Genomic DNA, 13,475 nt, shown 5'->3' with positions numbered 1-13,475 from the left:
CTCACTTAGCACAATGCCCTCGAGGTCCATCCATGTTGTTGCAAATGGCAGGATTTCCTTCTTACTCATCGCTGAATAATATTCCATTACGTATTTACACATAATATCTTTATCCGTTCATCTCTTGATAGACATTTAGGTTGTCTCCATATCTTGGCTTCTGTGAATAATGCTGCAGTGAACACGGCAGTGCAGATATCTCTTTGAGATCCTGTTTCATTTCCTTTGGATAAATACATAGAAGTGGGATTGCCGGATCATATGATCGTTCTATTTTTAAATTTTTGAGGCACCTCCATACTGTTTTCCATAGTGGCTGCACCAATTTACATTCCCACCAACAGTGCACAAGGATTCCCTTTTCTCCGCGTCCTTGTCAACATTTGTTGTTTCTTGTCTTTTTGATGATAGCCATCCTAACAGGTGTGAGGTGATATCTCACTGATTTTGATTTGTTTTTCTCTGACGATTAGTGATATTGAGCACCTTTTCATCTACCTGTTAGCCATTTATATGTTGTCTTTAGGAAAATGTCTGTTCAGTTCTTTATTGGATTGTTTGGTTTTTGCTATTGAGTTGCATAAGTATATATTTTGGATATTAACCCTTTATCAGATATATGGTTTGCAAATGTTTTTTCCTGTTCTAGCTAGGTTTCCTTTTCATTTTATCGATGGTCCTATGCCTTTGCAGTGTAGCTTTTTACTTTGATATAGTCCCACTTGTTTATTTTTGCTTTTTGTTGCCTTTGCTTTTGGTGTCACATCCAAAGAAATCATCACCAAGACTGATGTCAAGGAGCTTACCCCCTATGTTTCCTGTAGGAATTCTACTGTTTCAGGTCTTATGTTCAAGTTTTTAATCCATTTGGAGTTGATTTTTGTGTATGGTACAAGATAGGGGTCCAGTTTTATTTTTTTTTCATGTGCCTATCCCATTTTCTCAACACAATTTATTGAAGAGACTGTCCTTTCCCTATTGTATATTCTTTGTTGTAAATTAATTGACCATATTTGCGTAGGTTTATTTCTGGGCTCTCCATTTTGTTCTGTTGATCTGTATGTCTGTTTTTATGCCAATACCATACTGTTTTTATTACTATAGCTTTGTAACATAGTTTGAAATCAGGATGTGTGATGCTTCCAGCTATGTTCTTTCTTAAATTTGCTGTAGCTATTTGGGTTTTCTTTCATTTTGATTTTGTGGTTTCAGACAAATTTAAGGGTGTTTTTTTGTTTTGTTTTGTTTTGTTTTTTCCTATTTCTGTGAAAAATACCTTTGGAATTTTGCTGGGATTGCATTGAATATGTAGATTCCTTTGGGGAGTATGGACATTTTAACAATATTTTTCCAGTCTGTGAGCATGAAATATCTTTACATTTATTTGTGTCTTCAATTTCTCTCATCAGCGTCTTATAATTTTCAGTATACAGATCTTTAATCATCTTGGTTAAATTTGTTCCTAAGTACTGTATGATTTTGGATGCTATTGCAAATGGTATTGTTTTCTTAATTTCCCTTTCTGATAGTTAATTGTTAGTGTATAGAAGTGCAACTGATTTCTGTATATTGATTTTCTATCCTATAACTTCACAGAAATCATTTATTAGTTCTAATAGTTTTTTACTTTTTGGTGGAGTCTTTAGGATTTTCTATATATTATATCGTGCCATCTGCAAATAGAGACACTTTACTGTTGAGTGTGTCATTAGCCATGGACTTGTCATATATGGTCATTGTTGTGTTGAGGCAGGATGCCTCTCTACCCAGTTCGTTGCGAGTTTTTATCATGAAAGGATGTTGAATTTTGTCAAATGCTTTCTCTGCATCTAATGGGATGATCGTATGATTTTTATTCTTCATTTTGTTAATATGGCATATCATATTTGATTTGGACCATCCTTGCATCCCTTCATTAATCCCACTTGATCATGGTGTGCGATCCTTTTAATGTACTGTTGAATTTGGTTTGCTAATATTTTATTGAGGATTTTTGCATCTATTTTTATAAGGGATGTTGGCCTGTAGTTTTCTTATAGCATCTTTGTCTGATTTCGGTATGAGGTTAAGTTTGGAAGTGTTCCCTCCTCTTCTATTTTTGGAAGAGTTTGAGAAGAATTGGAGTTAATTCTTTAAAAAAAATGTTTAGTAGAATTCACCAGTGAAGACATCTCTGGTCCTGGACCCTTTTTGTTAGGAGATTTTTGATTCCTGATTCAATTTCCTTATTAGTAATTGATCTCTTCAGATTTTTATTCATGATTCAGTCTTAGAAGGTTATATGTTTCTAAGAACTTACTCATTTCTGCCAGGTTGTTCAGTTGCTGGCATACAGTTGTTCATAGTAGTCTCTTATGATCCTGATGTTGGTGTGGTATCAGTTGTAATGTCTCCTCTTTGATTTATAATTTTGAGTTCCCTTTTTTTCTTGGTTAATCTAGCTAGTTTTGTCCGTTTTGTTTATCTTTTCAAAATACCAGCTCTTAGTTTTATCGATCTATTTTGTTGTTTTCTCAGTTTCTATTTCATTTATATCTACTCTCATTTTTATTTCCTCACTTTGCTACCTTTGGGCTTAGTTCTTATTTTTCTAGTTCCTTGAGGGGTAAAGTTGGGTTGTATATTTAAGATCTTTCTTGTTTCTTAATGTTGGCGATTACTGCTGTAAACATTCTTAGAACTGCTATTGCTGGACCCCATAAGTTTTGGTATGTTGTGTTTCCATTTTCATTTGTCTCGAGCTGCTTTTTTTTTTTTTATTTTTCTTCCTTCTTTGACCCATTTCTTGGCAGGATCACATTGTCTAATCTGTACATGTTTGTGAATTTTCCATTTTTCTTGTAATTTCTAGTTTCATGCCGTCGTGGTTGGAAAAGATGCTTGATATGATTTCAGTCTTCTTAAATTTGTTTGGACTTGTTTTGTGGCTTAACGTATGATCTATCCTGGAGAATGTTCCATGTCTACTTGAGAAGAGTGTGTATTCTGCTCCTGTCGGATGGAACATTCTGTAAATGTTTAAAGTCATATGATCCAAATTGTTGTTTAAACCCAGTGTTTCCTTATTGATTTTGTGTCTGGATGACCTATCCATTGTTGAAAGTGGGGGTATTGAAGTCCCCTATTGTTACTGTATTGTTGTGTATTTATCTCTTCAGATCTGTTAATATTTGCTTTCTATATTAGGTGCTCTTATGTTGGGTGCATATTTACAAATGTTATATCCTTTTGATGAATTGACCCCTTTATCATTATATAATATTCTTAGTCTCTTGTTACAGTCTTAGGCTTAAAGCCTATTTTGTCTGATGTAAATATAGCTACCTCTGCTTTCTTTTGGCTTCTATTTGCATGTCATATCTTTTTCCATCCCTTCACTTTCGGTCTGGTGTATCCTTAAAGCTAAAAAGTTAAAGTGAGTATCTCGTAGGCAGCATATTTGTTTTTTGTTTTTGTTTTTTAAATCTTTTCAGCTACTCTGTGTGTTTTGATTGGAGAATTGAGTTCATTTACATTTAAAGTAATTATCGATAGGTACAGACTTATTGTTGCCATTTTGTTAATATTCCGGTTGTTTTGTAATCTCTTTGTTCTCTCGTTCTCTCCCATTGCAATTTGATGATGATTTTCTGTAGCAGTAGGCTTAGATTTCTTTATCTTTTATGTATCTACTGTAGGTGTTTGCTTTGTGATTACCATGGGGCATACATAAAACATTTATAACAGTCTCCTCCAAGGTGATAACAACTTAACTTTGAACATATGTAAAAGCTCTACTCTTATACACTCTCCCCTATTTTGTTTTTGATGTCACAGTTTACATCTTTTTATACCTTGTATCCACTAACAAACAATTGCGTAGTCATTTTTAATACTTTTGTCTTTTAATTTTTTTACTAGAGTTATGTGATTTACCCACCATTACAAAAGTATTCTGAATTTAAATATATATTTACCATTATCAGTGAGTTTTTTTATTTTGTTTGTTTTCCTGTTGCTAATTAGTGTCTTTTTATTTCAGCTCGAAGAACTCCTTTAGCATTTCTTGTAAGGCCAGTCTGGTAGTGATGACTCCTTCAGCTTTTGCTTGTCTGGAAAATTCTTGATCTCTCCTTCAATTTTGAAGGACAGCTTTGCCAGGTATATAATATGCTTGGTTGACAGGTTTTATTTCCTTCAGCAGTTTGGATACATATCCTGCCGTTCTCTTTTGCAAAATTTCATGTAAATTTCTGCTGAAAAATCTGCTCATTGTCTTATGGGAGTTCCCATGTATGTAGCAATTTGTTTCTCTCTTGCTGCTCTTAAGATTCTCTTTAACTTTTGACAATTCAATTATAATGTGTCTCATGTGCATCCCTTTGGATTCATCTTTTTTGGAACTCCCTGGACTTCCTGGAGCTGGATGTCTGTTTCTCTCCCCATATCAGGGAAGTTTTCAGCCATTATTTCTTTGAATGAACTTTCTCTTTCTGCCCCTTTCTATTTTCCTTCATGGACCTCCCTCTCTCTATATATATATTCATTCTTTACTCTTTTTCTCCTCTGACTGGATGAATTCCACTGGACTGTCTTCAAGCTTGCTTATTTTTTCTTGTGATCTAGTCCGTTGTTGAACCCCTCAATAAAATTTTATTTTTGGTTAATGTTACATCACTTTATTTGAAATTCAGCTGTGAAACCATTGCTCCAGGCTATTTTGGCAAGAAAATTCACCACTATAAAATTTGACTTTATTCTCTTTCAGACCAAAAATACACATATCTAAGTTAGTATAGCAATTTTTTCAGACTTGACTATCCCAAAGAATAAAAAATATAGTACAGTGTACCCTTTATACAGATTTTTAGGTAAAATACTTTGATATGGATTTTCTGGAAATTAAAAAGTAAGCAAGCTAGAAGGAATTTAGTCTTTAGTTGGTAGTAAAACCACATATTTAGATTTCTATTTATTTATTTATTTATTTATTTATGGTAACATTGGTTAACGAAGTCCAATAAGTTTCAGCTATACACTTTAACAGTAAGGCATATATATTTACACTACGTGTTCACCTCCCATAGTTAGATTTCTTTCTATCACCAGATATTTGACCCCCTTTACCCTGTCTACTTCCCCCCACCCTCCTCCCCACTACTCTCTGGTAACCACTAGTCTCTAGTCCATGTCCTAGAATTTTTCATTTCAGTATTGTATTCTTCAGCTCTCTGATTTCCTTGGTACTTTTAAATATTTTCTCTCTATTGAAATTCTGACTTTGTTCACACATTGTTCTCCTGACCTCGGTGAGCATCTGTATGACCATTACTTTGAACTCTCAGGTAAGTAATTTATTTCCATTTATTTCTGGAGTTTTGTCTTATCTGGAACATATTCCATTGTTTGTTTTCCTTGACTCTGTGTTGGTGTCTGCACATTAGATAAAACTGTCCCGGTCTTTAACAGAGTGGTCTTGTGTAGGAAATGAACCGTGTCAGTCAGCCCAGCCCAAGCTCTTGGTTGCATCTCAAACCTTTGTGATTGTCTGAGCCTTCTTCTTTGTTCTTGGTGCCGCCCAGTAGTTAAAGGTATATCAAGACTGGTCAATGTCCCAGTGGGGAGGATCACAGGGAGCACCTAGATGCAGGCTGATTGGAAGCTGGACTCTCAACAGCTGGGAAACTATGTATGGTAGTCTCCCTTTATCCAGTGTTTTGCTTTCTGCAGGTTGTTACTCATGGTCAATATTTTTATTACCCAATGAAAATATTAACTGGGAAATTCCAGAAATAATTCATAAGTTTTAAATTGCATGTTCTGAGTAGCGTGATGAAATCTTATGCCATCCTGCCTGGAATGTGAATCATCCCTTTGTCCAACGCGTCCATGCTGTATACACCATCTGCCTGTTAGTCACTTAGTAGCCACCTTTGTTATCAGATAAACAGTCGCGGTATCACAATGCTTGTATTCAAGCCACACTTATTTTACTTAATGGCCCTGAAGCCACTTACATAACTTTTATTACAGTATATTATTATAATTGTTCTTTATTATTATTGTTATTAATCTCTTACTGTTTCTAATTTATAAATTAAACTTTATAATAAGTGTGTATGTATAGAAAAAACCATAGTATGTATAGGGTTTGGTACTCTCCACGGTTTCAGGCATCCACTGGGGGTCTTGGAATGTATCACCGGTGCATAAGGGTGGACTACTGTTGTTAGGCCCCTTCCTGGGAGATGGGCATTTTCACCTAATCCCTCTGCACTTGGCCTGGGTGTATAGCCATGGTGGGGGTACCCAGGTGGGGTTTCCTGCACCTGTTAAGAACTGCTTCTTTGCTACAGTCCTATGGGACTTGTGACTGTAAGCTCCGTTGGGTGTCAGAGGCAGGCAGTCCAGGGATCTGTCCTTTGGGTGGCAGCTGCTATATCTGGGGCATAGTTGAGTATATACGCTCCTTCCTGGGAGGTACTGGTGACTTGGAGCAGGCGCAGAAGGCATCCACTGGCCTCCCCAGTCTCTGGGGAGGATGGTAGTCAGCCCCTAGATATGTGGTAAATTAGAAGCCTGACTCTCAGGCAGCAACTTTTAATATACACAAATAGATCGTTTTCAGGGAAAGAGCAGGAATTGGTGAGTCCTCTGGAACTGGTTCAGAACTGTTTGTTTTAGTCTTGTGGGTCTGGTAGACACAAGCCCTGCTGGACTTAAGAGCTAGGTGTTTGGGTACCCATCCCTCAGGTCAGAGTCTTAGAAGCTGGAGCACTAGACATGGGTTCCAAACTCTGCTCTTTGGGGAGAACGGTGGTGTTGGGAGGCACCTCCTTGTATGGTGGCGTGCGGGAATGGAGTTTATGGTAAGAGCATGTCTCAGCCTGTCTTACCTGTTTTGATGTATTTTCTTGTTCACTGCATACCTAAGAAGTAGCTCAGCTAGTTTTTGGATTTCTTTCAGGAAAAATTGTCCCATGTGTAGTGGTACGTTCAGTGTGTCTGGGAGAGGAGAGTTCAGTTCAGGGGCCTCCTATGTCACCATCTTGGACCAGAACCCTCAAATAACTTCTTAATACTTTCTAATATTACTCAGCTTTTCCTCACCCTGTATTTTCAAAGCCCTTGTTTAAATAACTCATTGTATACTTTGTTTTCTAGCTTGGCTTGGGATTATAGCTTCCCCCACCCGACCCCATCCCCCGTCAACTTAAATTCTAAATATTCTTAATACTCCAGGGCAGAGTCCATTTAAAGAAAAATAAGTCATTTCTTCTGTAGCATTTCAGATGGCACATCATCTAGAATGCCTATGAATACAGATTGCAGATCAAGACCCTCCCTTGCAGCCTCTTCTGCTTCTGCCTCTACTAGACCTCCCCACCCCCCACCCCCGAGCAAACGTCTTCCCCAGGTGGGTAAAATAACGTTTAAATAGCAAAACAGTGAGGAAGTTTGGGGGGCAGTTTAGAAAAAGAATGTTCTTTGTCAAACCTGACTTACCTCCATTTCTATTTTTGTTTCCTCAAAACTTTCTGTAGTTTTATTCATCCTAATATTCATTTTGAAAAAGTTGGCCTTAAGTAAAATCTATAATTTTTCATAAACATTTGAGAACAGATTAGCCTTGCACTAGCTAGGGAACGATGCCATGACTTAGGAAAGGATACCGATAAAGTAGATTGCCTCTTTTAAATTTCATAATGTTATGGCTGTCATAACATTAAAAAGCACTAAAAGGATTGTTTCAAAATTTTTATTGTGAAATTCTTCCCCTAAAATTCTGACTTTCTTTATCTCTTAAGAAAGTTAAGTTTCACATGGTATAACAAGAGAAATGGAACAATCTCTGCTCTACCCTCTAAAGATTTTTATATTTGTGGCAGGATTACTGTTGATATTTAGGAGATTGCATGTGATCTTATCTAGGCATGATTTACACATAGTTTAATCAGGTGATTCATGTAACTTAAAAAATAATTGCCAGATGCTACACAAACAGGTGTCAAGTAGTGTGACAAATAGCATTCTAATTGGGCTCCTCAGTTGTTCTCCTGCTGGACATGTATGAAGGGTGATGATCCGCAGGCAGCACCTCATTTAGAAATGCCATTGTGTCCACAGTGACAACATCTGGTCCTTATTAAAAAGGTCAGCTGGAAAAAATCCAAATGTATAATCATGCTAACAAAGTAGTTTAAACAGATTATAAAATGAAATCCCAAGTAACGAGTTTAGCTCCACTGCTTTAAAAAATAACTATTAGATCTAGATCTTTTTAAAAAAATATTCCCGAATAAATCTTCTTTCAGTAGACTTTTATACCTCGGGTTTGTTAAATAGCCAATGGCACACGGACCCTTATGAAGGTTCCTCATTATTTATACTTTCCCAAACGTTTTTCTTTTTTTTCTTTTTCTTTTTTTCCCCCCAAACTTAAGTTGTGTTAATCCCATAGGACTAGTGCTTTCATTCATTGAAGTTGGTCAGCAAAATTCTATACTTTTCACAGAGACCTATAAGGTGTTAGTGGCACTTTATATAAAATATAGCCCAGTGGGTGACACTATTTTCTCAAATCGCTCTCGCTTAAAAGAAACTTTATTTCCATATGAATGTGAAATCTTGATTATGCATACTATTTAAAAATGACACCAATACTGAGGACAGAGAAAGATAGTATTTATGTATGGTAAAAAGGCAAGTGAATGAAGCTATAATTTTATTTAATTTCTCTTAGTACATCCACAACTATTTCCACCTCAATAGATCTTTAAAATAAGCATACACAAGTATTGACTATTATCTACAAATATTTATTGTAACACTTGAATAGAACTACAGGAAGCCCTTGGCACTGATAGAAAATATTGATTCACTGTTAGGTTACAAAAATTTATACATAGCAAAATTTAATGCTCTTTACATAAAAAATATTAGACTACTTAAACAAAACTTTCAAAAATTCTTGGTAATAGCTACCAGAATTAGAAAAGGAAAATTAGGCTTTAGACACTGCTTCTTCTAGAACACTGGACTCTAACAGCACCTCCACTGCTGGAAAAAAATATGTAAGTCTGTCATGCAACAGGAGAACAAATCACCAAGCTATTCTGGAACAACTGTTCTACGCAGAAGAGAGCTTCTCCCAATGAAAAAGAAAACAATCAAGATCCAAATGGGCATTTTTAGGCATTAACAACAGCAACAAAAAGAATCCAGATGAAATATTATACTTGATGTTTAATTTTAATAGCGTCTTGACAAAGGTATGCTTCCTTTCACTTTAATACATTTCTGCACATGTATGTTTTTAAAATCCAGGAAACAGCCAAACCACAAGTTAATTCTTAACATGAATATACATAGTTAACCCTATATTACGCAGCCCCTTTTAAAAAGCACTGATGCACCCAACAGTTCTATGTATCATTTCATAAAGAACAACACAAAGATTACCATCACTAATACCCAATATCTATAGTCACTTAATGTTCTGGAACACACTGATTTAGAAGGCAAGTTTCTTTTGAAAATGGCTTTAACGCAAGCAGGTTTTTTTTTTTTGTTAGTTTTTTTTTTCCTGTTTATCAGACTTTTTTTTTATTATTCCAGGAAACTAAGATTTAGATAAGAAAAAGTGAAATAAATACCAACCCTAATTTAAATTACTTAAGTATTCAAGTCTATAAAAGTAGGAGGTCTGTGGCCTATTTGTAACTAGGTTTTAGATAGTTGGTATGAAACTGTAAACTCGCTTTTCAGACCACATAAAAATGGTTTAGAATGGTGGTCATTTTAATAAGGTAACACTTCTTAATTAAGAAAAGCATTTGTGGAACAAAATTCTATGAAGGATTTTGGGTCTCCCGTTGTAATATAAGTTCTTAGAAATTTAAAGCAAATACTCATTAAGGCAGAGCTGACATTTATTTCCCAAGAAGAATGATGACAAGCGGGTCATTTTATTAAAATGAGATCTTTTATAAAATTGATTCTGGAAGCCTGTCAATGAACCAGAATCCAGCTTCTTCAATGGCAGGTGTAGCAGCAGTATAGTAGCTCATTTTAGCATTATCGAAAAATAGATTTCTGATTGGATTATGAAATTAATGTGCCCTGGTCAATTGTGAGAATCATATTATCTTTGATGAGCCACAGCTGAATAAATGTCTGCTGTCAGAAATGGAAATTCACACCAATTCCATTCTATTTCCTATTTAGATACATTTATTTGAGGACAGATGGCATACATGAATTTATGGTCACATCCCTTGATGCCGGCACATCACAGGTCCCTATCAAGGAGTATGCCATATTCTCATTGCCTGTCTTGGTAGGCTTGCTCTAGCAATAAATATGAACATGCCACAAATTTCAAAAGGATGAACAATCGTTTTGTCAAAGTGTTGCCTTTTAAAATGGCTAGCATAAAACCTCCAATATCTGTTCTAAAGCAAAAGATTTACCTACTGGAAGGTTTTCCTAGAAATATATCCCGGCAGCTCGAGACAGACAGTGAAGTGTTTGTACTTGTACACTAGTTTGTTTGGTGGGATACACATCTGCACTGCAGGGCAGCTCTCTGATGATTTGTCAGAGCTGTAAATTCGTCGGCTGAAGCACTCTGGCAAACATTTATGTGTAAGAATTGAGTTGTTCTTTTGACCGAGACTGGATATCTTGCAGTTCCTGTTCTTCCTTTGCTTTGATATCTTGGTAAGCCTGCATTTTGCTTGCATCCTTTAAGTAAGCCCAGTTAGAAGACAGTATCATGAGGAAGTGGATCTGGAAAAGAAGGGTGAGCATGATGGCTAGTGAGCATGTCAGAAGGCAAAGCAAGCTGCTAGGCAGATTAGACAATCTTTACTGTAAATGGGGAGAGGGTTATTCTGTATTAATACTCATTCTGCGATCAGAGGCATCAGATACTGAAAGCATGCTCTACTGGTAGGCTTAATATTAAAAGGCTGAAGAAAAGTTAGTATACAAACATAGTGAACTTGAAAAAATGGCCGAAGTTATTGTTAAGAAAAAGCAAAAAATACAAGAGGGTGTTTTTTTACCATTTTGAGAGTAATTTTTAAAACTAATGCAGAAGTTCAGAAACACGTTGTGTGGTTATTTCAAAAATAAATGTGGTGCAAAGGTCTTTCCTATCTGAGGAAAAAATTAATTCCCCTGAAGGCCTAAGAGTGTGAACAATGTTTATTTTGAGTAAATAATAAAAAACTACGTATTTAACATGTAAAATTAAGTGAATGTCAAAACCAAACTTAAGAACTGTAAGCAAAGCATGCAGTCTCTGTGTTAACAAACTTTTAGTAATGAAACTACATTTTCCACTTTATAACTGCCATTATTTCATTTCACAAAACATAAAACTCCTTATTCTTTACAGTCGATGTGGTAAACACTCCTTTCCCGTTTATTTTCCTCATCTTTCCTGCAAAATCTACATCTCAACTTCCTTAGATTTTATATTTCCTTCTCAACATATTTGAGACTTTCAGATCCAGGAACAATTTCTCTTTCCATTAAAATCTTACGTGCAGTTTGAGAACTGGCTTTGAGGAATCAGTTACCACTCACCGAAACAACAATTGAAGGTTATCAATTTTGTGGGCTCTGAAAGGAAGGACTGTGTTAATGGGTGGCTTTTATTTTTCTTCACATTTTCATCTGGCTTATTTGAGGGGCATTTATTTGGAGGTGAACCATGTAATCATAAAAAAAAAATCAAATTTAGAATCTATTTTTAAAATATTTTCCAGGAGTCTGACAAAAATCCAGATTAAGCTGGTTCTCTTCCATTTCATCTTCACTTGTTTTCATTTTCATCATTTCAACTTGGTTATCAAGCCAGCAAAAATAACGGAAAACGCAGGTATTTCAAAGTTTTAATACTTCATTCAGAGATACTGCTCAAAGTTTAAGAAAATTATTTTTTAATGGGTGCTCACCAATGTCAGTAAATAACTGAATCCTTTTCAATATGTGGAAATAGCCAGATCTCATAATTTTGTAATTCATGTACGGTAAGTCATCTTATTAATCTACCATGCGAAATGAGTCGACTAAAGCTATTTACAAATTACTGGTACAAAACTGCGGAAACCTAGACTCTGCTTTAGTCTGGGGTGTCAGTGATATTCATGCTACATCGTATAGCTCTCTAAAGCTCCTTAGTGGCCTTATGCAACTTAGAATTTAGTGCAGCAATCTTCCCGACTCTTAAACTTCAAAACCGCATAGTTATATGTAGTAGCCATCATGTAGATCAGCTGGTGGAAGAGAACAAAACAGGACAGTAAGATACAGGCAGTGAGGGCCGGTGCCATGACACTTCTAAACTTGGGGTGGGGGGGGCAGGGTGCCAACTCGGCCTAAGGTGTTCCTTTTTACCCCATTTATAATCACAGTGGAAGATTTTCAAGTCTAGCACATACAAACTTTTTCTCATTTAACATATACAATATCAGTCCTTGGCTCTGCCCTCAGTACGTTTATTAAAAAGACTTGGATATGTTTAAAGAATGACAGAATAGAGCGCTGGGGTCAGCAGCAATGGAGAGATGAAGCTAAATGCCCTATATTTCCCATCATCTTTCCCAGCAGTTGTCCTCCTCCTGCCTATTATGTGGCCAAGAGAACAGGCAGCAGCCTGGAGAGTGGGCCACCACCGCGATGTAACAGCTTTCTTTTCATGGGCTGTAATGGGAGGGAATAAGTCAGTGGCTGGAAAACCTGCGAATGACTTCTTTCAGAGCAGATGAAACAGATGTCCCCCTCGTTCTACCAGTCTTAGATTTCTTGAAATCACAAACCAAGCCCTCCCAGATTGCATATCTATATGCAAGTACATACATGCATACATATATACATACATGCATACATACATACATATACTCGTGTGCATGTATACAGTTGATTCTCATTCACAGATTCCATATTTGCGAATTTGCCTACGTGCCAGAATTTCTTTGTGACCCCCCAAATCAATACTCAGCAACTTCACGGTCATTTGTGAAAAAGCTAAGTCTCCCAGCTGAAGTCAACCGAGATGACACTGCCTTCTTGTTTCAGCTCTTAGTCTGTAAGCAAGTGTCCTTTACGCAGCCTGTTTAGTGCCATGTTTTTTGCATTTTTGTGATTTTACTCCTTAAATGTTCGCTAATTGAAGTGCTCTCTGGTGTTTTTAAGCGCAGGAAGACTGAGGTACCTTAGAAAATGTGTGTGCTAAATGAGCTGCATTCACTGCGAGTCTCAGTGCTGTTGCCCACGAGTTCGTGTTAGTGAATCGGCAGGATACACTATATCTGGTGTCTTTGAACAGAAACACACAAAACGAGGTTATGTATTGATTGGTTTGACAAAAAATGTTGTGACCAGAGGCTCGCAGAAACCTCGCCGTCTGTTTCCCCAAGGAGCAATGGCTTGGTATTCGTTAATTCGGCATTGGAGGCTTTACAGAGCATAACTACTGCACAGAA

General features: G+C 36.4%; 2 protein-coding genes across 4 annotated transcripts in view; one reads left to right on the top strand and one right to left on the bottom strand.

Annotated features, from left to right (window-relative positions):
* OFD1 (OFD1 centriole and centriolar satellite protein) overlaps window positions 1-4,616 on the top strand; it is a 49,998-nt gene extending 45,382 nt beyond the window's left edge. The window contains exon 22 of the mRNA XM_039874278.1: window positions 4,606-4,616. Coding sequence (XP_039730212.1) covers window positions 4,606-4,616 — 11 coding nt within the window. The remainder of the gene's footprint in view (window positions 1-4,605) is intronic.
* A 4,075-nt stretch (window positions 4,617-8,691) lies between these two features.
* Window positions 8,692-13,475, bottom strand: part of GPM6B (glycoprotein M6B) — a 146,428-nt gene continuing 141,644 nt past the window's right edge. For 2 of the 3 annotated variants that reach the window (XM_039873721.1, XM_039873703.1), the window contains exon 7: window positions 9,665-10,770. In XM_039873721.1, coding sequence (XP_039729655.1) covers window positions 10,621-10,770 — 150 coding nt within the window. In that variant the 3' untranslated portion in view covers window positions 9,665-10,620. Of the gene's footprint in view, window positions 12,267-13,475 lie in introns of all 3 variants that reach the window. The other variant, XM_039873713.1, reaches the window with a different exon arrangement.

Source organism: Pteropus medius, unplaced genomic scaffold (genome assembly GCF_902729225.1).
Source record: "Pteropus medius unplaced genomic scaffold, Ma_sr-lr_union100, whole genome shotgun sequence".
NCBI classification, from domain to species: Eukaryota; Metazoa; Chordata; class Mammalia; order Chiroptera; family Pteropodidae; genus Pteropus; species Pteropus medius.
Note: the sequence above shows the minus strand (reverse complement) of the source record. Positions and strands in the feature narration are given on the sequence as shown.